Here is a 27,677-nt window from a genome sequence, read left to right as displayed (position 1 = left end):
CCCATGCTGAGTGTTTTTTCCTGACCAGTGCAGTTATGCTAGAAGTCAATAACAAAAAGATTACCAGATAATCCCTGTATGCTTGAAAGTTAAGAAATATTTTGCCATATAATCCGTGGGTCAAAGAAAAAACTATAATGGAAATGGGAAAACTTTGGAGCTGAATAATTATGAAGTGAATAATAAAGTGTGAGAACATTAAATTTTGTAGGATGCAGCCGAAGCTATGCTCAGAGGGAAATTTTTATCTTATGCATATATTAGGAAAAAAGAAAGACTGAAAATTCAGTGGTTCACAAGAAATTTATCTGAAGAGTTTAGAAAAACAACAGCAAGTTAAACCTAAAGGAAGAAGGAAATAAATAATAAAGACAAGGGCAAAACTTAAGAACTAGAAAGTAATAATAGCAAGATGATGAGCAGTATCAGAAACGGTTCTTAGAAAAAACTAGTAAGACAAAATCGTGTGGCATATAAGCGACAGAAAGAGAAAGAATAATGTCAAGAATGGAAGGGGGACATCACTGCAGATCCGATAGATACTACAAACAGTTTTAAAAGGTTGGGTTTGTTGGTTGCTTGCTTGGTTGTGCTTTTGGTGTCAAATGTAGGAAACCATTTCCTAAATCCAGAGTCATGAAGTTTTACACTTGTCTTTCTTTTAATAGTTTTATAGTTTAGCTATGACATTTAGGTCTTTTCATTATCTGTTTTGATGCAGAAATCTTGATTTGATTTGTAACAGTCACAGTTTTAGCTCTGTGATTATGATACTTTTATAAAGCGTGAAACCTCATTCTGCCTGCCCTGTTTAATTGGTGGTTTCTCAGATTTTTATCCTTTTAGGTAATAGCAATTGGTTTCCACTAGGTGGAGGTGGTGAATTAGCTGTGTATATAGCATTCTGTTGTTGGCTAACTCTCCTCCAATGAGGCTGGTATGGAACTTTTAGGTTATGAACTTTTTGGAAAAAATTACCTTTTACAAAAGATTTGAACTGTGATTGTTATATCTAGATTTCTTATTCATGCTAGTTTTGTTTTTCTCCTTTGTTTAACACAGCCTTGATTACTGCATACTGATGGTTGTTTGGTATGTTGCTGTCAGTAGTTAGAGTAATTGTTAGGAGATAGCATTTTAATTTTAATATGTTGGAAGCTATTTTTTAATGTAAGATATGCTTCTTCACACTATAGGATTTACCTTAGAAAGCTGACAAGTTAATGTTGACTCTCAGCAAAGCTCTGTGTTGGGCTCATTATATATACCATTTGAGGTATCTGCGGATGATAACAATACAGCCACAGCACATTACAACCATGTTGTAAAACTCTTGCAAGTGCAGTATGCCTTTTATATAGATTAAGTTTAAAATAAAAGGTGATATTTAAGATGTTAGTAATATTTTGAATATGGTATGCTAAAGGGGGCACAAAATAAAACCATAGAGGAATAAATTATGAAATTTGAGGAAAATCAAGTGGCAAAGTTTGACTGTGTATCAGGATAGTGGGAAATAAGAGTGAGTCTTATTTAAAGAGTTTTGTTTTTATTTGGTGAGTGAAGCAGGGGGTAAACAAATTGTGATGATGGTTTGGTGAAGAAAAACATCTGGCTATTGGCTGTAGTAGGAGAATTTTCCTGGGAGCCGATTCCTGGGATACTTGATACAAGGAAACTGGTTAGAGAACAGGGTCCATTGGGAGGGTCTCAATTAAATTGCTGGATGAGGGGATGCGTTACCACTGGATGGGGTAAATCCACCTATCAGGAGAGCAGAGGAGATAAGTCAGGTGGCAAACCAGGATGGTCCGTATCTTTACCAGTCAGGGGAAGATAAGGAAAGCATTTCCAAATACAAGCTGTGGGCAGTGGAGTTTTTCTCCAAGAAAGTAAAGCCTGATACAAGGCATTTGGTCAGTCAGGAAATAATTGATAACCTTTGAGAATGAAATTTCAGTAACTTGCAAATGAGAGCAAATTGTAGAGTTGGTGGAAGATCACCATTGACCCAGAATGTATGGCAGGGAAAAGAAAGTGGAGATGGTTTGGGGTGTGTCTTTCATTGATGGCTTTACAGTATATTTCTGGGCAGAGCACATAGTTGAGTTAAGACCTGGTAGGGATAAAGGGATTGGTTTAAGAACATGGGTTGAATTACTGCTTTTAGCAGAAAGAATGTGTACTTCCTCAGAGAAGAAAAGAGAATTTTTAAAAATTGAGATACTGTTTAGAAGAGGAAAACAGACTAAATCTTGTTCAATATAAATTATTTAGATAGACAAAAAAGCCCCTTAGATTTTCTTATCTGTTTTTAATTCCTTTTGTTCTCTGACTTTGATAATTTTAAATGACTAGCTTTTAAAAACTTGTTAAATTTTATATTGGAGCATAGTTGATTAGCAATGTTGTGTTAGTTTCAAGTGTAGAGCTAAGGGATTCCATTATACATACACATGTATCCTCAGGTATTCCATAGAGGTTTGTTTCTTTACGATTGACTTTGACGATTCATTTCATTCCTTTGATTGGGCCTTTTTCCCTTTCACTTCCTGTGTTTATTTTTTTTTTTTTTTTCTGCTGTGTTTTGTGCATTTGGACAAAGAGCTGCATCTCTCAGTCTTTATGGCCTGGCTTGGTATAGGCAAATACTTGCACAGATCAGCTCAGCTTGAGACCTGGCATCCATCAGACAGTTTCTGGGCTTGAGTATATGATTTCTCAGAGAGCTTTTCTAGTTTCTCTTTCAGGAAATTATACTCTCTTGCTCTCTCTAGTGTCTCTCTGCTGTACCACAAGTTTGCTGTCGCTGCAACAAGCCAGTTAGTGAACTCTTTGATTTGTGGGTGCCCAGGCTTTCAGAGTATGCTGGTCCCATCAACACTGAGTTAGTTGAGACAGAAACCTGTCCTATAGGCTTGTGGACTTCATGGCATTAGTCAGTGAAGCTGGGGCTATTTCTTGTTGATGTTGGCAATGAGAAGCCAATTTTACTTAGCTGACTTCACTTCGTTTTTCTGTTCTGCTGTTATGCGAGATTCAAGGGGCTTATCACCTCATTAGTTCCTTTTTAGTACTGGAAACAAGTTTTTTAAGCTGCCAGAATTTTCTAAGCTACCAAAGGAATCATAACAAGTACTGAAATGCAGATAAGTTTCAGCTATGATTAAATCAACAAGAATCATCTGATATATACATGTGCACCTCTTTTTGTTCAGGAAACTTGAAAGTATGTACACTATGTCATATTGTTTACACTGTTGTTGGGCGGGCTAAATTAACAGGAAGTCATTCACATATAATCAAGTATTATTGATTAAACGTCTGATACAGCACTATGAAGTGCCGTAGGATACCGTAGAGAAAGTGAATCTGGAGGGAAAAGAGCAATTGGTAAAACTTTTATCAAGGAGCTGAAGCATGGCTTACACATTGAACGATGTGTCACAATTGCAAAGCTTACCAGAAAAAGGAAGGAGAGGTTCTTTGTGGGAAAGGAAGCTGTAAAGAACATAGTGGTCTTGATTTGGGTGGATCTGGTGACAAATAGGCAGGTGGGTGGGAGGGGGAGAGTATTTTACTGAAGTAGACAGTTGGTTTTATCAAGAGTGATGGATAATAGACTTAAAATCTAGTAAGTCTGAATAACCACTGAAAAACCTCCCCTTAGTAAGGAAGTTTTGGAGGAGCTTCTAGCAAATCAAAAACTCTAGGTAGAAATTAAGTCCAAGAAATAGTTGATTCACCTCTTCTGTAAGCTTGACTGAAGTTTTTTCTTTTTTTCCCTTTCAGAAGAGTGGTTGAGACCTGTGATGAGAAAAGACAAGCAGGTGTTAGTGCACTGGGGGTTTTACCCCGACAGGTAATGTTGAAATGTCCTTAGACCTGGTATATAAACGGTTTCATCAGAGTCATTTATATATAGTTTTGCTTTCTGAATAGTAACAATTTTGTTGATTTGTTTTAGTCAGTGAACTCACTTCTTTTGAGTATTCTCTTACTGACTTTCATATTTATTAACTTCTTGCAGTGGAGTTCACAGGCTTTATTTATCTTAAACTGGTAAGTTTGCTGCGTTTGTCAAGACAGTCCTTCATTAAGGTATTAGACTGCTAATTTGGATTTGTTTCCTTTAGGAAATGAATTTTTCTTCTGGATATTTTAGTGACTTGTTAGTTTTATTTATTTTTAAAAAATAGGCCATTTTATTTTTCAGTTTATGGATTCTTTATTAAGGATGAAATTATGTGTAAAATGAAGCATATACCATAACTCATACTGTATTTCAGTATCTAAATGTGAATTAATGTTATAAACAAGAACTAATGTCAGTGAAAATAGTGGCTCTTGTTTAATATTATGGCTGCGTAGAGGGCATGTAAGAAAAGGATAACCTTTCACATCCTTTATCTTAAGCCTGTGGTAGAGCTGTTGAAGTTTTCATTTCACTTTTGTCAAGTGAACAGACTCTCCGGTGTGGGTTTTTCATGTCACACCAGTCTTCTTTCACCTGTATCCACATCCACTTTTAGCCTTTGCTACCACGTTTTTGTTAGCAAATCCAAGACATCATTTCAGTATTTCAGTTATAAATATTTCAGTATGCATTTCTGAAAGATAATTTTTTTTAAATTTTTTTAAGAAATAAGCACACAGCCACTGTCAAACCTAAAAAATTTCAGGGAATTCCTTAATGTCAAATATCAAGTCATTGACACATGATACATTTGATTAATTGATAAGATTGATGTTTGTTAGAATTTAAACACATCTTGTGTTGATTTATTTCTTAAGTATTTTTCAGTTCTCCCTGTGGGTTCTCCCTGTGTCTTCACCCCTCCTTACAGTGTATTACTCAAGAAATTGGTTGGTTTGTCATACAGATTTTACCACACTGGGATTTTTTATGGCGTCACTGTGATATGAACGTTTCTTCATTCTCTGGGTCTAGAGTTGATCAGAATCTATTTCAGTTTAGGAAAGGAGCAAAACTTGCATAGCTGTATGTTCTTCATCAGGAGACATATAATGTCTTGGTTATGTGGTGTTTTTAAGTTGATCTGTTTGAGTGGCTTTATTTTACTTGTAAATATATTTTTTTGAGAAAGAAATACATTTTTGGGTTTCTTCATAATTTAAAGAACAGTTTTTATATAAGTTGAGTTAATTAGAACCAAGATCAGGTTAGCTTGCTTGTCAACCTTTTCTAAACTATAATTGACCACTTTACATGAACTGACATTTTTTTAAAATAATAATATTTAGGTAAATTCTTTCTAGAGAACATTTCTTATCTCAAGGCTCTAGGTATTCACGGCACTACTGAAGTTTTCAGCATTATAAGAACTATTACAGGAACTATTGCAGTTTGAAACACTTAGGTGGAAATTCAAATTTATGACAAGCTACATAAAGCATACGATTGAAACGAATTTTATAGTTAACACTTTATAAGACATGTTAGCCTTTTTGCTAGCCTTTTGTTTATGTTTCAAATAAATTGTAATGGCTAGCTCATGTCTTATCTTCTTAAGGGACCTTGTTAGTTCACTTTCTTTAGTAACTTAGTTTGTGCCCTCACTTCTTCTGTAACATTTTCTCATTAAGACTTAAAGAATGTAAGACTTAATCACCATCATAATCTTTACCTGTTATAGTTAATTATTTGGCAAAGGAACTTTTTTCCACCAGTTCATTTTTAAATGTTCCTAGAAAACTTACCACAGTGCCGTTTATAGATATGTTGAGCTATACTTGTGCCAAATACTTTGGAACTAATTTTTGAGAAGTGGCTAAAGCCAGCCAGTGCTTGTTACCATATTTGTATTTCATTTACTTATGACTTAGTTTTATAATAATTTACTGGCCAGTAGAGGAGCATTGATAAAGTAGGTAACTTGGTAGGTAATTTTATACTAATTTCAAAATTGTAGCAGTGGGGGGGGAGTAATTTATATCAGTGAGTTGGATTTCACTGATAAGAGAACCATTGAGCAGAGACATGTGAAGACAGGAGGGGGTGAGCTAGATGGATATCTGGGTAGCGAGGAGCATATATAAAGGGTATGAAGGGGCCCCCACCTGGTGTATTTAAAGCACGTTACTAAAGCCCATGTGGGTTGAGTATAACATGAGTGAGGGAGTACTAGGAGATGGGGTCACAGGACCAGATCATGTAGCCTTGACAAACCAATGTAAGGATTTTGACTTTAGCTCTTGAGTTCAGTGCAAGTTGGAAGGTTTTAAAGAGCGAGTGGCGTGGACTGACAGTTTTTAAAAGAAACTGCTCTGGTTGGTCTGTGAAAAATGGAATTCCAGGGGCTTTGGGCCAGAATGGAAGTGTGAGAAGTTAGATATTCCAGACATAATTTGAAGGTGGAAGCGGTAGAAGTTGTTGATAATTTGATTATAGGATGTAACTGAGAGTGAAGTCAAGGATATCGTCCAAAGATTTTGGCCATAACAACAAGAAGAGTGGAATTGGGATTGTGGCTAGGTCATGTTGTTGGGGTTGGGATGGCATTATATGTTGACTTCTGAGTGTATTAGGTTTGGAAGATTTATTTGACATATAATGAGAGATGTGGAATTGACAGTTGAATTTATGAGTCCAGAGTTCAGAGGAGAGGGCAGATAGGCAGATATAAGATTTCAAGTCATCAGTGTGTATTTGAAGCCATAGAACTGAATGAGATGATCATCAAGGGATTGAATAGGTAAGAGGATTGTTCCAAAAACTGAAACTTGGGGCTTCGGTGTTAAAGAGGTTTGGGAGGAGAGGAGAAACTAGCAATAGAGATGGAGGAGAGGCTAGTGTCCAGAAGGAATGCCAGATAATAGCTCTGTCTTAGAGGACAAGTAAGGGACATCCTTTGAGGAGTGGTTAACATGTTAAAATTCTGTGCACAGAGGCTTAACCTTTGGGCTTCACAATGTGAAGATTACTGTAGACCTCTGCAGGAGAGTTTTCTTGTTAGAGTGTTAGAGACAAAAGAATGTGATAATTTGCTGTTACTGGATCCTAACAGTATTTCTAAAATGTGTTTGTACCTCTAGATCAAAGTGAATGAATTTGGGTTCTAATTTCTTTTTCCATTTTTTTTTATAGCTATGATACTTGGGTCCATAGTAATGATGTTGATGCAGAAATTGAAGATCCACCAATTCCAGAAAAACCATGGAAGGTGAGAGATCTTTTTTAAAACAGAATTTTTAAAAAAGTAAAAACAAAATTTACTGTTTCATAAGTTAATAGCTCTTCTTAGCTATTCTCAACAACAGTGTTTTTTTAAAGAGATAAATACAGAGTGATGACCTTTCTTTCTTATAATTCTATTAGGAGATACCTATGGTCTTGAAGACCTCATTATCCAGGTCTTAGATCAGATATCTGCAGTGATGTTTGAGGAGACCTCAAAGCCATGTTAGATTGTAGTTTGAGATATTGAGAAAGGAGTGTTAGAAGTGGAGTTGAACATCGTTGATGTCATTTAGGAAGGCTAGGAGCAGTGCTTGCATGACTTTTATATAGACTCGTCTTAGTGTTCATTTCTATATAATGTTTTCAGCTTTTAATGTGGAAATAAATTTGAAAGTTGCAAGAATAGTACAAAGCAAAGCATTGTTTTATATTCTTTTTCCAGATTCCCCTCTTATTAATTATTGAAATAATTTATTACCTGATACAGGGCCCATATTCCATTTTCATGAATTGTCCCATTGATACAAGAAGCTTTATAGTATATTTAAGTTTTTACCCTGATCCAGGATCCAGTTCAGGATCACACATTACATTTAGTTGTTACATCTCTATTCTATTTTAATCTGAAACTTTCAGCTTTTTTTTTTCCTTCTGTGACATTGTCATCTTTGAAATACATGGGTTAGTTGTTGTTGTTGTAGTTCTAGAATGTCGTTGAATTTTAGTTTGTATATTCCTCATGATTATGTTCAGGCTGTGTGTTCTGGGCTGCAGTATTCCGTACCTAATGTTGTCTCCTCCTCAGTGCATCATACCGGGCACCTCATATTGTCCATTTTCCCCATTATGGTTGATAGTTGGATCATTTGTTAAGATACTGTCTGCCTGGTTTTCTCACTGTAACATTACCATTTTTCTCATCAACATTTAAGATATTTTATAGGGAAAAACTTTGAGAGTGTAGAGATATCCTTTTTTTTAATTGGATTTCTGTCTGAAGGTTTGCTCATCCATGAATAATTTCTGTTACTGATGCTGTCTGTTTGCAGGTGGCATTTCGCAGTGGGGACAGTTCTTCCATTCTCCCTTGATGTGTGTCTGTGTTCTGCATGCACTCACAGAACACTGACAGTACTACTACATTTTGATAAATTATCTGAATTTGGCCAGTGGAAACTTTCAAGCTGCCTCCTGTGATCTTTTGGCATTGTTTGATTCATTTTTGCATACCTCGTACTTTCTGGGGCAAAAGATGTTCCAAACTCTTTTTGTATTGTCCCTATCCCAGTGTTTTTACAGGTAGCTCTATTTTCCACGAGTGATTATACATGATTTTTTATTGACTTTTGTATAGGATAAGCAACACTTGAATTGGATCAAAGTGTTATATTTTAGACCTGGTTCAGCCTATTTCCAATTGTGTGACCTTTAGTGAGACAGCCTTTGAGCCTTTGAGCTTTAGATTCCATATGGAGTTAGCAAAAAATACTTTTTGTTTTAAATAAACTTCCCTGGTGGCTCAGACGGTAAAGCATCTGTCTGCAATGCAGGAGACCTGGGTTCAATCCCTGCGTCAGGAAGATTCGCTGGAGAAGGAAATGGCAGCCCACTCCAGTACTCTTGCCTGAAAAACCCCATGGATGGAGGAGCCTGGTAGGCTACAGGGGTCACGGAGAGTTAGACATGACTGAGCGAAGTCACTTTCACTTTCTTTAAATAAACTTTTAATTTGGAAATTATTTCAAGCTTACAGAAAAGTTGCAAGAAAAAGAATTGTACTTGGCATACCTGTATACCCATCATCCACGTTTGCCTGTTAACATTTTATTCCCTTTTTAAGTTACTATTTATATTTGATACTTGCATATAAATATTTTTTCCAAATCATTTGAGGTAAAGATGCATATGGAATGGGTCTTTATTCCAGTAAGTGTATATTTGCTAGGAATAGGGAATTCTCGTACATAAGCACAGTACAGTTGTCAAATTCAGTACATTTAACATTGACAGCATTTTAGTCTACTGTCCATATTTCATTGTTGCCACTTGACCTGGTCATTTTTTAAAAATAAGTTTGTATCGGAGCATAGTTGATTTTCAGGGTTGTGTTCTTCTGTACAGCAGAGTATATATCAGTTATACAGAGATCCAGTCTTTCCTCGATTCTAGTCCCATATAGGTCATTACAGAGCACTGAGCAGTTCCCTGAGTTATACAGTAGGTTCTTATTATCTGTTTTATGTAGAGTAGTGTGTTCATGTCAATCCCAGTCTCCCCCCTTTCTCCCTTGGTAACCATGTGTGTGTTTTTTACATCTGTGACACATAGCTTTGTCACCGTGTTATGAATTCTTCAACTTGTGGTGTTTCTTCTATGAAGTGCTTGTTTCTACCTCTTGCTTTTTTCCATTGCATTGTTTCTTTCTTTGTGGATGTTATTTAGATACTCTGCATAATAATATGCATGGTTATGTCACCAGTTACGTGTATTAAAAATAGATTTTCCTAGTAAGCTTAGCTTTTTGTTTTTCAGTACTGAGCTCATGTTGATATTTTCCTATATCATCTTTAAAAATTATTCTTTAGTTTTGCATTTTGTATATAGATCTTTAATCTTCTTGGAATTAATTTTTTAACATGTTATGATGTAGGAAAGATTTTTTCTTAATGTGGTGTTAGATCAGCTCCCCATTCAAGGTGGGAAAATACTGAACCTGGATTTCTCTCCCAATGATCCATGCCATTTCTGTCAAAAGTAAGCTTTTATACAAGTCGTGGTTTGTTTCTTGGCAGTTATGAAGTTTAATTAGTTGATTTGTTCTGAGTAGTACTCCCACTTTTTTCTTCAGGAGTCTGTTGGGTCTTTGCTCTTATGTATAAAGTTAAGAATCAGTTCGTTGCGGTCCAATTAAATTCATTGAAGTTTTGATTGGAATTACATTTAATCTATAGAATAACTTGGAGAGAACTGACGTCTTTACAGTATTGAGTCTCTCAATTTGTGGAAGCAATTTATCTCCCTATTTATTTAGATCTTTTATATCAGTAAAGTTGTATAATTCTCTTCAGATTTCACTAATCATCTCAGAATAATCATTTAGTAATTATACTTTTTGAAATTTTTTCCTCTACTTAAAGTCTGGTATATGGAGTATCAATTGGATAAAACTATGTTTCCCTTTGACAAAGATTGGCAAATTGTATCCTCTTGGGTAAATTAAAGCCACCTGTTTTTGCATACAAAATTTTACTAGATCACCAAACCCATTCATTTATATATATTCTGTGGCTGATTTCACACTATAGCAGCAGAGTTGAATAGATCTAGAGAACATATGGCTTGCAAGCCTAAAATGTTTACTATCTGACCCCTCAGTAAAGCATATCAATTTCCTCTATATTTGCGTTGTCCCATTATCTTCGGGGAAGATGATTTAAAAAAACAACAACAAAAACTACCTTTAAAGGTAACTTAAGAGGTTATATCCAAACCATTCTTTCATTGAAAACTTGAAAAAGAAAACGAACTGTCTTCTCTCATGTAGAATGTTGAGTTTTAAGCCAACTTTTTCAGTCTCCTCTTTCACTTTCATCAAGAGGCTCTTTAGTTCCTCTTCACCTTCTGCCATAAGGGTGGTGTCATCTGCATATCTGAGGTTATTGATATTTCTCCTGGCAACCTTGATTCCAGCTTGTGCTTCATCCAGCCCAGTATGTCCCATGATGTACTCTGCATATAAGTTTAGAACTTATAAACTAAATCACAAGTTTAGGACTGGGCTTGATAGCATTTTACCATAGTATCATTTTACAGGTAAGGAAACTGGGCTAGTTTTATGTAAGATTGTACAACCTATTATATTATTCTGATGCGAAGGTATTTTTATGAGAAAGATTAATAGAGCATAGTAGTTTAAGAGCTTAGGCAGAACTCAGTGCAAATCCAAGTTTTCTCTCTAGTAGGGTAAGTAAGTGGGCAGCTTACTGACACTCTGCCCCTTTTGCTGATTGGAAAACTGGATAGGCTAACCTGCATTGCTTTAGAGGGATTAAATGAGATCATATTGTTTGTAAGGTGTTCAGCAGAATGACTGGCACAGATGATTGTTAGTTGTTCATATTGTCCTAACATACTTTCTCAAGAGAATTCTACCAAGGTTTTCTGGATAGTAAAGAATGTACAATGTGAATCTTCTGCTCTGCTTTTAAAATATATATATTCTTTTCAGTACTTTGAAAAACTAGTACGTTTTCAAATGCTGTGACATTTAAAATTTGAAATTTATCTAAAATTTATCTTTTGTAATTACTTAGAATGTTACTGAATGTATAAATATAGAGATATCCTTTATGCATAAGGAAATGATTATCTTGGGCCTTCTGTTTTTGAATGTTTTTGTCACTGATTTTTGTGAAGATAAAGATGCCACGATTAGTGAAATGAACCACATAGTGAAATACGAATACCATATGGTATCACTTATATGTGGAATCTAAAAAAAAAATTTATTCCTAGAAACAGTGGAAAAGTGGATGCCAGGGATTGGGGAGTAAGAGAAATAGGAATACCAGTTTTCAGCTGTAAGATGAATTAGGTCTGAGGAGCTAATGTCAAATATGAAAAAAGTAGAAAGCAGTGTATTTTAGACTTGAAATTTGCTGAGTAGACTTAAATGTTCTCATATGTGCGTGCCAACACACACGTGAGATAAATATGTGAGGTGATGGATTCACTGGGGGTGAGGAATCCTTCACAAAGTGTACATACGTCAAATCACAGTGTACACCTTAAATGTCTTCACTTTTATTTTTCAGTTTTATCCTAATAAAATCAAATAAAAAGACATTATAAAATTTAGGGGTCTTGATTATCAAAACCTCAGTGCACACAAAACTTGTGATGCTTTTTTATTATTTATTCAATCAAAGATATGGAATAAAAATTAGACAATGGTTAAGTTGCCACTCATATGTCATTAATAGTCATATTTTTAAACTATATGTAATTGAAGCTTTAAGTATAATAAATCAGCTTATTTCATTTTGAGTACTTTAAAACTGTAGCAGTTTATTACTTGTGTAGCTCTTCATGCTTTGATGTGATTTTAGGTTCATGCAAAATGGATTTTGGACACTGATGTTTTCAATGAATGGATGAATGAGGAGGATTATGAGGTGGATGAGAACAGGAAGCCCGTGAGTTTTCGTCAGCGAATTTCAACAAAGAATGAAGAGGTATTTGGTTTGGCGCCATTTTTTTTCCTCTTGGTGTTTTCTTCCTTGGCCTGTATCTTATCAAATCTTATTAATAAACTAACGTACATGTGAAGTAATTAGCCTCCAACTAATAAAAAAATTAAAAAAAAAAAAACAACTAACGTACAAAGCAAGGCTCATCAGCCATCAAGTGTATAGAAAAAGTTACTAAATGACCATAACGACCATCTCAGGAGCTGGCATCTCCCAAAAAGGAGCATGATAGTCTCAGAGAGTCATTAAGGTTTAAAGTGGGTCATGCAGTATGGAAGGTGGTACAACTGATTTTGGTTTCTAGATCTTGAGTATGAATTTTGTAAACTAAATATCATTTTCCACAGGAAAACTGATTTAATTTTAGTATTTTTTAATAACTTTGTTGGGCTTCCCAGGTAGCGCTAGTGGTAAAGAACCCACTTGCCAATGCAGGAGATGTAAGAGACACAGGTTCTGTCCCTAGGTGGGGAAGATCCCTTGGAGGAGGGTGCAGCAACCCACTTCAGTATTCTTGCCTGGAGAACCCCATGAACAGAGGACCCTGGTGGGCTACAGTCTAGGATCACACAGAGCTGGAGATGACTGAAGTGAATTAGCACACACAATAAAGTGTAGGCCTTAAAGGTCTCAAAAATTATAGTTCAGTTCTCTTTGGAGGTGGGCAAACTTGACAGTTAACACTTAATCCTTAAGCCACTTAAATATTTATCCATGTTTCTTTATAAGTTGCAAGTTTAGAAGTGGGTGTGTCACTAGAGAAACATTTGAGTCTGAGAGAAGGCTGACATGTGTTCATGTTGGGTTATGACATTTTCAGATGGACACCTGTGAGTCCAGATGTCTATTTTGCTGGGGACACTTAACATTTTTGCTTTTTGTCTTGTATTTTAGTTTTCTGAAAAAAATCTGGAGACATAATACATTTAACAAATAATTTAGAACATACAGTTCTTTCGTACCTATTTTCAGCCCTGAAACTTTCTTAACCAAAACTGTTTGTCACACACTGAAGATTCTTTATTTTTAAGAAAAAATATTAAAAAAAGAAAAAAATATTTAAAAGCTGAGTCTTTTTCATATCTTTTTAATTTGTTCCTATTTTATTTGGAATTTGACTTAAATTTTTTTTTAATTTTACTCTTCCCCCCACTTACGTTGTTCATTTGCTGAGTCATGTCCAATTCTTTGCAACCCCGTGAACTGCAGCACACCATGCTTCTCTGCCTTTCACTGTCTCCCTGAGTTTGTTCAAACTCATGTCCATTGAGTCAGCATTGCCATTCAGCCATCTCACTTATATGCTTATGTATTTGTTTCTCCTTAATGTATTTCAAGCTGAGTCTTTTGTTACTCAAAGTACTCTGATTTCCACACTACATTATTGAATTGGCATATTCAGATCTACTCCTGCTCAGAATTAGGTTGTTTATTCACTTATTTTAGGGGGGATTATATAAAAACTAATTTAATATCCCCCTTTAAAACTTTAACTTCCCACTATACAATCAGAGATATGTGGCTTAGATCTTCTTTTAAACTTCTCTGATCAGGGGATTTCCCCAGTGGTCCAGTGGTTAAAACACCGTGCTTCTACTGCAGAGGGAATGGGTTCAGTCTCCTGTTGGGGAATTAAGATCCTGTATGCCATTTGGTTGTGGCCACAAACAAAAACTTCTTTGATCGGCCTGTAAGATAATCCACATTCTGAATTTGATGCTACAGAGCTTCTGAAAGGAAATGGATAGTTGTAAGGAGTGTGAGGGTACCAGAGGACATTGATGTTTAATTGATGTTTTAATCTCTGATTCTTTTTTTAACCTCAGATAAGTACTTTGGGTCATTTTAGGTGTATTTTCTTTATTATGATCCGTTCTTTTAAATTGGTAATTATCACCTACAGACTGACTTTTGTGTATTGATTTATGGGATATCTTACAACTCTGTGCTGTGCTTAGCTTCTCAGCCATGTCCGATTCTCTGTGACCTCATGGACTCTAGCCCGCCGGGCTCTTCTGTCCATGGGAGTTCTCCAGGCAACAATACTGGAGTAGGTTGCTATGCCCTCCTCCAGGGAATCTTCCCAGCCCAGGGATCGAACCCAGGTCTCCCGCATTACAGGTGGCTTTTACCGTCTGAGCCATCAGGGAAGCCCAAGAATACTGGAATGGGTAGCCTATCCCTTCTCCAAGGGAACTTCCCGAGTCAGGAATCGAAGTGGTGTCTCCTGGATTGCAAGTGGATTCTTTTCAGCTGAGCTACCAGGGAAGCCCATCTTACAACTACTGAGCTCATTTATTAGCTCTGATAGTGTTTTTGTGGATTCTTTTTCCATATGTAAGATCATGTCATCTGCAAACAGGAATAGTTTTATTCCTGTGGGTTGGCTTTTAAATAAAAACTTGCAATCTTATTAAATTTTACTTCTTTTGAATCATCTATTTCTTTTAATGATGAACTAGGAGTAGTTTCTGGTACTCTTTCACATGGTTATTCAGCCAGTCTTCGTATTTCATTAATTTAATAGCATGTGTTTCATGTTTTTTCCAGTGGTTATTGTAAATGTTTCCCCTCCCTTCTCTTCTCCCCCCCTCCCCCGCCCGACACAGAATTTGAACAGAAACAGTTTTTAGTTGTACGGGGTTTGAGCATGTCTGTTCTGTAGCGTAGTTTGAATCCCTGTGGAATGGTTCTTACATATCTATCGATGGTGTGTCACCTGGAAGATAGGGAAAGTCTTCTGACTGCTAATGGTCCAGGATGCTTCATGTTGTGCCTTTCATTTACTCTGAGCTAGTAGGTTTGATATCTTCTTTGTGAAATCTTAGTTTTGGACAAGGATTTGTGGAAACTGAGGCATCAGCAAAGCTGGCTGATATTTATTTCCATTTCCTTCTTCCTAGCCAGTCAGAAGTCCAGAGAGAAGAGATAGAAAAGCATCAGCTAATGCTCGAAAGAGGAAACATTCACCTTCCCCTCCGCCCCCCACACCCACAGAATCCCGGAAGAAGAGTGGGAAGAAAGGGTAAGAGCGGCACCGTGATGCAAGAGGCCCTGAAACAGACTCTGAAGGACTTCCCAGAGTTTTCATTTACATTGGGTGTTTGGCTGTAGGGATGTCTGACTTGGTACTGTCTTTCCCTGTTTTTACCAGCTGGTTCTGTATGTGATCCAAGTGACTTACAGAGAAGGGAACCTCTGTTTTATGTTCTGCATGTTTAGTGTAGTGCCGTGTTCAGTAAGTCACATAGTGAATCTTGCTTGAGTGGAGGTTTTGGTTTCTATTGAATAGGTTCTTGTGAGGATTAAGTGAGACTTTTAAAGACCTTGTATAGTTCCTGCCCTGAAGTAGATAATAGATGGTCCATAGTACATAGTATATATTATGTGCATAATAAATGTATATTAAGTAAATACTTAATAATTTCAGGGTTGTCTAGCTCAAAATATATTTTAAACAGTTTCTTAAAGGTTACAGTTTAGTTTTAGAATATGAGAGTTTCCAAAATTTATTCTTCTCATGTGGTCGTGAATTAGTTGAATTTCTGGCTATTGTCAAGTATATCTTCACAGTGCCAATATCTTCTTTCCTTTCCTTTAGTTTCCTTTTGTGACTTTCTTTAGCCACATTTGCCTTTTGCTGCCCGGAGCATGCCTTAAGTCACATTATTTCTTGAAAGGTTACTTGAAGCATTCTTAAACATGTGTAGAAGCTTTTAGAGAATCTAAGAAACTCTTAGTCTCATAAATAATGATAATGAGTTGGTCACAGATACATAAAAGATTTTTGTTATTTTTGTGAAGTCACATGTATTTGTTGTTAAAATAGATTATTTGGGGGTTGAGGAGGGTAACCTTATTTCCAAAACTTACAAATTTAGGAAATAAGTTTCATAAATTCTGAAATATACTGTTGATGTTCAGCGATTTCAGAGCTACCTGTAATATAACAACTTTTCCAAGTGTTTTGGGGCCTGAAATTGATACGTTGCTTTTCCCTTTATGACCTAAGATGGGCTACTAGGATAGGAGTGGCCACAGAACTAAAATGTTATGTCCAGGAAACTCACAGTGGTGGCATTTAGCTTCTACTATAAGTATTGTTGTTTATAGTCGCTAAGTCATGTCCAACTCTTTTGTAATCTTATGGACTGTAGCCTGCCTAGCTCCTCTGTTCATGGGATTTCCCAGCAAGACTATTGGATTAGACTGCCATTTCCTTCTCCAGGAATCTTGCCAACCCAGGGATTGAACCCACATCTCCTGCTTTGGCAGGTGGGTTTTTTACCATTGAGCCACCAGGGAAGCGTCACTCTTTTGAGTATAAAACCCACCACATTGACGTTCCCAAAATAAATGTATGTATGTCCTTTAATATATGCATCTGCCTTCTAATGAGCAGGACTTTGCTCATTTAAATTCCCCCTTAGAATACTCTTATCTAATCAAAACATCTTGAAACCTGTTTTCCTAACATTTGTTATGTTCATCTTCCTCGCATCTTTTCTTGCTTTTAAAGTATTTGCTCTGTCTGCTCCCTTTAATTTCATAGGCTTAAAAATCTGTCCTATGATTTTTATTTTAAAAATCATCTTTACACTGTATACCTTAGTCTCAGCTGTGCCACCATGTTGTCCCTGGAGAAGGAGAGCTGTGTGCATTCTCAGCAGTGTGAGGAGTCTGCACTCTATTTCTCCGTTCTCATTTTCTTGTCAGTATATTCTAAATTACTAGCCCAAAACAGAATTTTTTTTCCTTATGCTTTTACTCATCATCCTGAAACACTGCCAACTTTTTAGTGAATTGTTTTAGTTCCCAAGGTTTAGCTTAACTGTCACTTGACTCTCTCTCTGAAGGTGGTATTTTTTTTTTTTTTTTGGTCCTTTTTGGTTCTTGTATTCCTTTTTTTGTGTCAGTACACATCACATTGAATGAGGAAGTTCATGATTTTCATCCTGTAATTCTTCAAGATAAGGAATCAGTCCATTCTTGTGTGAACTTTAAATAGGCTTTCTTGTGTGTGTTAGTTTTAAAAATAGATGTTGATTTGCTTGAATTGATGAAAGAGCAATGGGAATTTTTACAAATTTAAATATTAAGTCTGCCTTTAGTTGACTCATTGGAAAAGACCCTGATGCTGGGAGGGATTGGGGGCAGGAGGAGAAGGGGACGACAGAGGATGAGATGGCTGGATGGCATCACTGACTCGGTGGACATGAGTTTGAGTAAACTCCGGGAGTTGGTGATGGACAGGGATGCCTGGCGTGCTGTGATTCCTGGGGTCACAAAGAGTCAGACACAACTGAGTGACTGAACTGAACTGAACTGCCTTTAGTGATTTTACTTTGCAGTTCCTGGTGTTTGGATGATACAGAGCCAGGAAGAATACAAAAAACAAACAAACCAAAAGAAAAACCCAAACCACCCAGTTAGTTGTATATATCTTCGAGAAAATTTCTTGTGTGATTCCTTATGATCTTTAAAATACTTGTTGTATTTCCATAGCAGAGGGTTTTTTGCTACACTGATGTAATTGCCTTTTAGGATACTGTCTGCAGTTTGAAATGTAGGATTTCTGTGGCCATCTCTTATGCCCTGTAATTTTTATTTTCCTTTTGACAGGTTAGATGTAATTTGGGGAATGTATCTAATTTGTTTGGATTTATGTTTGTCTCTTAAAGTGATTCTGAGCATAGATTCCAACAATGTAGTTAAAATCTCTGAAATTGTTTGCTATAAGTAGCTGTAGTCTTGTTGTGTTCACATATTTTTTGTGTCTTAGCCAAGCTAGTCTTTATGGGAAGCGGAGAACTCAGAAAGAGGAAGATGAGCAAGAAGATCTTACCAAGGACATGGAAGACCCAACACCTGTACCCAACATAGAGGAAGTGGTTCTTCCAAAGAATGGTTTGTATCCTTTTGGGTAGACATGAGAATGTTAGATGTGATTTAATCACTCTCAGGAGTGCCATGGGATGATCCTTTCCTTGCTCTATGTCCCTAGTTCTCAGTGAAAGTATAAATTGATGAAGCCACTTAACATGATTTGGCTATCTCTTAAATTTTAAAATGGGTACATCCAGGGACTTTCCTGGCAGTCCACTGATTAAGACTTTGTGCTTCTAATGCAGGGGACATGGACAGGTTCAATCCCTAGTCAGGGAACTGAGATTCCACATGCTTGCTGCGTGGTGTAGCCAAAAAAAAAGTATACATCCAGTAGCAGTCTTAATTTCAGAATCCCTATTAAATAATTGCATGTATATGTAAAAATAAGTATAAAAGAATGTTGATTACAGAGTAATGAAAAATTGAAGATAAATAAACTAAGTTTCCATTGACATAGGGCTAGTTATGATCCACTCATGGACACAGAGGCTCTTAAAAATAAAAGAGGACTTCCCTGGCGTCCAGTGGTTAACACTCTGTGCTTCCATTGCAGGGGTGCAGGGTTTGATCCCTGGTTGAGGAACTAAGATCCTGCACGCCTTGTGGTGAAGCCAAAAGAACAAAAAAAGGAGATGTAACTAAAAATACATGGAAAGATACATAGGTGCATTATAACATGAGATAAAAACAACACTAAGGATTAAGCACAGTATGATAACTTTACACCTGTAAGATTTAAAACCCTCAGGATGTTTTCAAGTCTCCATAGATGTGAAAGGTATCAGTGCTCCCTCAATTTGTCTGTCTTAGTGAATGGCACACAAATGGGGATACACAAGTATACAAAAAAATAATAAAACATGCTTTTGATAAAGGGGTTAAAAGGTTCTTTTCAGGGTTTTCTGTATATTTCTGTACTGTTTACTTTTATGATGACAGAAGAGTTCTGCTTGTTTAATTAATACAAAATATAGTCGTTACTTTGTGTTAATATTTCTTAGCTGAGCTTAAGATAGTTACTTGAAGGTGAGTACTGAATGACAGTAGAGTTGCCCTGAGATTCATGTGTTTTTTAATCTTCTATTCTGTTTTCTTAAAAACAAGTAGAACTTTCCCCTTAAAACATGATTTTTTTTTTTCTTTCTAGTAAACCCAAAGAAAGATAGTGAAAATACACCTGTTAAAGGAGGAACTGTGGCAGATCTAGGTAAAAATCAAAATCTGTAGTTTCATGTTGTTTTGTCTCAGATACGTCAGCTCCTTTGCGAATCCTTTCTTCACTGAGAGGTGTCACTTTAGTTGCTGTGCTTTCCAGCACAGATACTTACTGTGGCTGTGTTAGTGCCACTGCTGTTTAGTTTTCTCCTGTATTAGGAAATTTAATTTCTTATGGTCCATTCTTTGCATTCTTAGGAATTTCTTTTTCTCAGCATAATGTTTTCCTGCAAACCAGCAAAAGTGGTAGTATGATACCTAAATCATAATATCTGAGTTTTAAAGAAACGGTTGTAGTTAAAGCACTTTTTTTTTTAAAGCACTTTTTATAATCTGCCTTGAAATACTTGTTTCATGATACGTGCAAATTGATTATGTCTTCAGAACAAAAATCTGTTGACTGTTAATACTTGTAACCCAACAGAAAGTTTCCTTAACAGTTAGGATAAAGTGAGAGTCACATTATCCGTCTACTGTATTTTCAGGTTATCGAGTACATTTTCACAAGTAACGTCTAACTCTTAGATGTGCTGTGAGGGTAGAAAAGAGTGTAGTCATTTGTTCCAGTTTTTAAAAATAGTTTGAAACATCTTTTTCGTGAAAGTTATGTATGAAGTAATGATCTTGATTACTTTGTTCATTTGTGAAAGTCAAAGGGGATCCTGGTATTTTCAGTATATATTAAATTTGTGAATTGATGGAATTTTAGACCTAATGGGGATATTCAAGATCTCCTTATGTGGGAAAAGAGTTTTGGCTTTCCTGTCTCCTAGGCAGGTGAATTGTGTATTTCAGATTAACTGCTGTGATTCTTGATGGCAGATATGAGTGGGTGTTGGGGAGCGTTTTTCTACTTCATTTCACTAAATACATCCTGCTTTTTCTGGCTTCAAGCCTGTCATTGGACATCAATGGATGATTCTGGCTTTGATTATGTTGAAAGTAAAGCAGAAAATTGTCCTGATGACAGTTTATGGAGAGGTGCTATCAGGTCAACAAAATAAAGTTACTATCAAAATGCTTCTTTCATAACTTTTTAACATTAGTAACAGAATATAGATTTTAAATAGCTAGTAATAATTTTCATTGTCCATAAATTTATATTGTCTGTTTTATAACCATCACTTATTCACTGACTGAAAGGCCAAGAACACAAAAGCTAATGATATACAGTATTTTGTTCTATATTCTCAGTACTGTGGCAGTGTAAAATATTCTTAAGACTTGAATAATCTTCACTGGGACAGTTTGTTAAACAGAATGCTAGTTTATATTTTAAAAGTTAAATTCCTAAAAAGAATTATTCCATAGTTTTAAGGGAGTAGAAAATTGTTGTTTTAAAAGTGAGGTGTCTGTTGAGTAGTAGTTTTGTAGTAGACTTTATAAGAGGAGTCAAATTGAAGCCATGATTAGGGAAAGATTGGGGTCCCGACTGGATAAAGAGTTTTAGTGCTAGGTATAGGAGATTTTCCCTTTGTGTTAGTGAGCAGGTTGAGGTCTCAGTCAGGAGGGCTGTGCTTGCAGATGCTGCTGACCATAACTGAAGGGTTTGATTCTTTGGAATCTGAAGTTTCTGTCCTGACTTTTCATCCACGGACCAACAGGCTTCCCAAGGATTATTTAAACATTTGACTTTCTGCATTGGCTATAACCTGACTGATCCATCAACTGGGAGTTGTTCATTGTTTTAACTGACCCATATTTTGCCTTATATGCTACCAAGCTAAGTATACCCAGTCATTTCTTTCTTGAGATCTCTGAAAGGTCAGTATCCAGGGTCTGAGGTGAGAGTGCATTTGCCCATACCTGGCAGGAGGAATCATCTAGGAATCAGTATATTGTATTATCATCTAGGAATCAGTATATTGTATTATCAGAAATGTTTTTCCATTGGGTACCAAGACTCCCTCAAGGATGAAATCTGTTAAACTAAAATGAAATAGTATAATTTGATTATTGTACTGCCAGCATCTAGTGAGAAGTTGATTATCCTTTGCTTTACTATGACCCAAAGGACAGAAGTTCATTTTTGACAGTTTTACCCAGATTTCTTTCTGTTAGTCACTTCCTCAGAAAAAAATAGTCCCTGTGCAGAGTAGGAGGACTAATGTTGGTAATACTGTAACTTACCGCATTACCTCTTTGTGGCTATTTGTTTCTGATTTAAAAATCAAGGAACAGTGTCCGTCTTTATGTTACATGAGTACATGTCAGGTGTCATTCTATATATGTTTGCATTTTTGCATAAAACCATGTTAGCCCCAATTTATTGATTAGGAAATGAAGACTTCCGGGGTTCAGGAGCATTCCTGAGCTTACAGCTCCTAAGAGAGAGAGCACAGATGCGGACCCAGGTCTGTCGGCGGTGCAGCGCTTTGTCTCGTTGCAGTCTGCTCGTTTCTTTCAGCCTCTCTCATGCTCACAGTGGTCTTTCAGTTTTGTGAAGTCATCAGGTACATCCCCACCTGAGGCCCTTTGATTTGGCTTCTTTCTCTCTGTGAAATGCTTGTTTTGTCCTTCTCTCAAGTTTTAGCTTAAATGTCACCTTTTCAGAGAGGCTTCCCTGTATATAGGCTCTGAAAGATCTACCCACTCAATTCCTCCCTGAAATACATTGTTTTTATTTTCCATATAGCAGTTGTCAGCATTCGATATCTTTTATTTTCACTTCAATCTCCTGCCAGTCATAACTGGAATGTAAGCTCCATAAATACAGGGGCTTTTTCTTGTTCATCGTTGTGTCTTTAACATTTGGACAGTGACTGGTGCAAAGTAGATAATACATAAAATTAAGTTAAATGTTGGAATGCTAGTTCCTTATTACCTGTCAAAATACTATATTTATATCGTCTAAAGGATATATTTATATCCTCTAAAGTAGGGGTTGGCAAACTTTTTTTCTAAAAAGGGCCAGATAGTAAATATTTTAGGCATTTTGGGCTATAAGGTTTCTGGTACAACTAGTCAAGTTTGCCATTATAATACAGATGCAGCCATCCATAATATATAAACAAATAATCATGGCTTATTCCAATAAAACTTTTATTTATGGACACTGAATTTGAATTTCAGTTAATTTTTTATATTTCATCATTCAGAAATGCAAAAATCACTCTTCACTTGAAGGTGAGATAGGAATCTGCAAGACCATGCCCAGGTTTGGAGATTGTCTGGAAGGACTGGTGGAACTCAGCATTTAGTTGTACCCGCAGCTGACACACATCAGAGCGACATGGGCAGCACGAGCAGGTCGTCAGGGAAGATGACGCAGGCCGAGGCTGTGTGCAGGCTTCCTCCCGCGCGCTCGCTCACCCGAGGGGTCGCACAGAGCACGCTTCCTGTGGCTGCAAGCATGCAGTGTTTCCAGCCACAGAAGCTCCTTTGAGAGGCCAAGATCAGTGTTTTTATTGGTCATGTAGGGTACTCTCTGCCTAACACCAAAATTTCGGGCTGCAGAAATTTATCACAAGCTGTGTTGTGCCACGGTCTAGGCACAGTGCACCACCCTTCCTATTGGTTAACTGTCGGTTAGGAACACACCCAGTCACTTTCCCAGATGCCCTACAGAAACAAGCAGTGGGCCAGATTTAGCCTGTGGGCTAGAGGTCCTGACCCCTAGTCTGAGCAGTTATATTTAGTGCTTTTAAAGTAGCAGATTCTTAGAAATATTTGTTGAATGAATAATGGCAAAATACTGAAAAGATGGCTTCCTTGTATTCTCCTTCAGCTTTACAGTGCTTCATCACTGCCAAGAGTCAGAATAATTATATTAAAAATATTACAGGAAGTTAGTAATGTAATTATTTGTGCCATAACCTCTCACCCTTTCCGCTGTGGAAAGTTACCTGCCTTTCTGTTGTGGAAGTCAGCTATTTAAATTATACCTGGACTTGCCTCTGTTCTTTTGCAAGGCTAGCATTTAGGTCCTGGAGTCCCTATCCTCAAGGTATATAAACATTCTTATATGGACAAACCAGAACTTTGTCCATAGGGATTGATTATCACCTCCATCTTTACTCCTCATTCTTTACTCATTTCCTCTGGGAGCCAAAATGTCATTACTTTGTTTCACTAAACCGCACGAGGCCGGAGCACTAATCAAGTCCCTTACCTGTTATTAAGTAAGATCGTGACTAAGATTGTAGGCCAAGCAGTAATTAATTATAAATTCCCTATTGTTGGAAATCTTTAATGATTTGTGCTTTGAATTTTTACTTAGCTCTATGCTCCTGTGTACAGATCTCATTTACTGAATTATTCACAGTGAATTTGCTTTATTAATGCTCTCCTTTTTGCCTTGTCTCTGTCCAGTATTGTTTCCTTAAACCTTAAAGTTTCCAAGTAATCCAAAGAGCATTTACCTGTTAAATCAGTTCCATGTTTGATTTTGCAGATGAGCAGGATGAAGAAACAGTCACGACAGGAGGAAAGGTAATGATTTATTTAGTTAAGCCTGGTGCAGCGGTAACTCTTAAGGGTCCTATGTGTTCAGCAGTAGAAATACTGAACTGCAAGTGTCCTTAGAAATATTCTGAGATCCTTTTGATTTTTTTTTTTTTTCCTTTTGATTTTTTAAATTTCTGTTTAACAACCCCTCCCCTCCAAATAGTTTGTCTTTCTTGACCGCCTACAATGTTAGCAAGAGGACATTGCCGTTCTCCCAGGTAAACGTTTCTCATGTGCTGTGTTTTCTGGTTCCATTTCTCTGCTGGTTTTGTGTGAATGACCAGCTGCACAGAGTTCCAGGTGAGCAGGGACAGCGCCTCGCTTTGACTTTCTCACTCCCTGTTCTGTTAGTGCAGCCCCAGGCCACGGCTGAGGAAGCTTTTGATCACACTCGTCCCCTCTTCTGAGTTTTACAGTTATTTCATGTTACATCGGTTCTGCTTTGGAGACAAGAATAATTAAGCTCTTGGATGATGTTGGATTTCAGGCAGGGTTTGCTTCTCTTTAAATAAATGGCCCCACTATTTATTCAGGCTGTAATCTCTTTGTTAAGATGTGTAACTAATCCTTAAGCTCCTTGAAATAACTTCCTTAATGCTGAAAATGAATAGTTCTCTTTTTTCTTTTTCAATGAGTCACAGAACTTCTCCATAGTGACATTTACTGTTTTTTATACATTCATGAAATGAAAATATTCATGACAGGATTTCAAGGAAAAGTATTTCGAGAAACTCTTGTGTAGATAGCTTTTTAACTGAATCGTTCTTATATTTTGTCTTGGAAATCAAACTTCTGTATTCAGAGAAGTATTCTGTATTCATCAACTTACTAACATTGATGAATATTATGCTTGTGAGAAGATGTGGTCATTTAGAGTATATAGTATTGTGTGGTAGTAAAAGAGAGCAAAATACAAGCCAAAGAATTTCCCAATTTTTTAACATCAAGAATGAGAGTAATTTTGAAACTGTGGACACATTTTTTGTATAACTTAAAGCTAAGACAGTTAGAGGCAGTTACTCTAGTAACTGGTCCCACAATATCATTCTGCTTTTTTCCTCGTTGAGATGATTAAACTCTATAGACTGTCAGCTTTTATTCATTTCAGTGCCAGCCTCTCCCTGCTTTTCCTCAAGAAAATTTTCTGAATTGAATCACATTGAATTTGTAAAACCTACGGCACAAAAGCAACTTAATCATAAGCATAGTTTTCACTAGCTTCCCTGGTTTGGGAAATAAAATTTCTTACCTTTGTAATCAGTATTAACACATTTGCTTTGACATTATTTAAGTGACAACCAGTTTCCTTAGTGCTTTCATACTTTTAAGTTTTTTTTTATATTCATTGATCTTAAGGAAACTATTGTCTTAAGTTTCTAGCACTAACTAGATCCTTACCAGGAAATACAGGTTGAATTAACTTAAATGTAGAAATTAAACTCTGGAACCATTATAAAAGATTGTGATTCAAAACTTGACTGCTTTCTTAAAAGAATTTCGTAAGGTTAAAACAGTAAAAACACCACAGATAAAGGGTTAATAGAAAAAACCCTATACAGTTTGAAAACACCTTAGTGTCAAAAAATTTATTTCCTATAGTATCTTGATAAAAACGTTTAATGTGAAGTTAATTATGAGGAATCATTGAGTTAAATAGCGATTGGAAGATACTCTACAAGCCATTGTAAAAGTCCTCCTCCTTGCAAAAGGAGGCGGAGGTTAAAGGAGACTAAAGAGATGTATATGGACTCCGTGATCAGGTTCTGGTTTGGGGAGAAAAATCTGTAATAGACATTTCTGGGACACTTGGATCCATTTGAATATAAACTGTGTGTTAAATGATATTATTTAAAAGTGATTATTGTAGCATAAAAATATTCTTTTGTTTTGACCTATTGTAGTGGTATTTGCAATTACTATTACCAAAGCCAGGTTTTTAGGTGAATTCATTTGTAAAACCTCCATAAATATGATAAAAGTCAGCTAATTTCCAGCAGTGAGAACGGTTAACAGTGTAGGCCCTCTAGCTGGATTTCCTGAAATTTTGTCCTGTTTATGTCATATTAGCTCTGTACACCATTTTCTCATCCACAGAAGAGATGATAAATAGTACCTGCTGTTACTGTGAGGAGTAAGTGAGGTAATGCACATATAGCTGTTGGTGGATACTTAATACTCAGTCTTTGAAAGTGGAGAAACTTTATCATTATGCCTTACTAGTGTCATTGAGCTAACCTCCTTATAAATTAAAAACTAGTCATTTAGATTTCTGATCCTAGAATTAGGGAAAACTAGACAAATAAGTTGCAGGCTACTGTGGGAAAGTTTTGGGCCTTCTTTGAGTTGATTCCCTGATCTGTTAAAAAGGAGGAATAAAATCTGCTCTCTCATCTGGACATCTTGTGATGTCCACCTTTAAAAACTGAAAAGCTGTGAAGTAATTAGCCTCCAACTAATAAAAAAATTAAAAAAAAAATAAAAAAAAAAAAAAAAAAAAAAAAAAAAACACATTCACTGCAAAAAAAAAAAAAAAAAACTGAAAAGCTGTTTTTCCTTGACATTTGTTTTCCTGGTCCTTGAAATTGGATCGGCTAGCTGCATTTTCTGTAAACTGCTATCAGAAGTTTGAAAGCTATTCCTTATCTCTCTAAACTTTGGCTTCTTTTCTGTAGGAAGATGAAGATCCTGGCAAAGGTGATCAGAGTAGATCGGTTGACCCTGGTGAAGATAATGTGACTGAGCAGACCAATCACATTATTATTCCTAGCTATGCATCGTGGTTTGATTATAACTGGTGAGTGGGTGCTCGTGTCTGTGAACATGGCACTTAGGAGTGGGGACACTTTGCTTTAAACAATACTGCGCTCTTCTGCCCAAGTCCTCTCATTGGTAATCCCTGTCACGCTAGATGATGGAGGATGGAAAGTTATTTTAACTTTGGAATGTGTTCTTTTAGTTGTTTTACTTCGGTATAGAAACTGGATTATGTTGTAACTTAGGGCTATAAAATTTTATAAACTTAAGCCTAACTCATTTGGTGTCAGTTTTAGTTCAGACAGGCAAATGCTTGAGTATTTAATTATTATAAAATACTGATGTTTATGATATGATTTTTAAAAAATAATTTTGTGTATGTAATTTTGGCTGTGTTGCTTCTCCACTGCCATGCAGGCTCTTCTCTAGTTGCAATGGGCATGGGCCGGTATCTGGTTGTGGGATGCAGGCTTCTCATTTGCAGTGGCTTCTCTTGTGGTGGAGCATGGGCTCTAGGGTGCACAGGCTTCAGTACTTGTGGCACACAATATCAGTAGTTGTTCTTCCCGGACTTTAAACAATAGAGTGCAGGCTCAGTAGTTGTGGCTCATGGGCTTAATTGCTCTGTGGCGTGTGAGGTCTTCCTGGACCAGGGATCCAGCCCCCATCTTCTGCATTGGCAGGTGGATCCTTTACCACTGAGCCACCAGGGAAGCCCTGTGATTTTTATTTTTTATTTTTTTTATTTTTAAATGTTATGTAAATACATAAAGTAAAACTCTTCTGACTACCCAGTCATGGCTTTATGTTAACAAGAAACAGGAACTCTTTGCATATAAACCCTGGCATGTAAAAGAATTCAAGAAAACACCCATCTCAGCATCCTCCTTGTCATTTACCACAACCATTGAGGCATCCTTGGA

At 36.5% G+C, this 27,677-nt stretch overlaps 1 protein-coding gene across 2 annotated transcripts in view; it reads left to right on the top strand.

The window, feature by feature from the left end:
• Positions 1-27,677, top strand: part of SMARCC1 (SWI/SNF related, matrix associated, actin dependent regulator of chromatin subfamily c member 1) — a 123,201-nt gene that overhangs the window by 25,313 nt on the left and 70,211 nt on the right. For both annotated transcript variants that reach the window (XM_043443315.1, XM_043443314.1), the window contains exons 7-14: positions 3,793-3,862; positions 7,109-7,184; positions 12,310-12,435; positions 15,354-15,475; positions 18,233-18,357; positions 19,487-19,546; positions 23,948-23,985; positions 26,673-26,794. In XM_043443315.1, coding sequence (XP_043299250.1) covers positions 3,793-3,862; positions 7,109-7,184; positions 12,310-12,435; positions 15,354-15,475; positions 18,233-18,357; positions 19,487-19,546; positions 23,948-23,985; positions 26,673-26,794 — 739 coding nt within the window. The remainder of the gene's footprint in view (positions 1-3,792; positions 3,863-7,108; positions 7,185-12,309; positions 12,436-15,353; positions 15,476-18,232; positions 18,358-19,486; positions 19,547-23,947; positions 23,986-26,672; positions 26,795-27,677) is intronic.

The sequence above is a fragment of the Cervus canadensis genome, chromosome 22 (assembly GCF_019320065.1).
Source record: "Cervus canadensis isolate Bull #8, Minnesota chromosome 22, ASM1932006v1, whole genome shotgun sequence".
NCBI classification, from domain to species: Eukaryota; Metazoa; Chordata; class Mammalia; order Artiodactyla; family Cervidae; genus Cervus; species Cervus canadensis.
The sequence above is the reverse complement of the archived record's forward strand: the minus strand, read 5'-3'. Positions and strand labels throughout refer to the sequence as shown.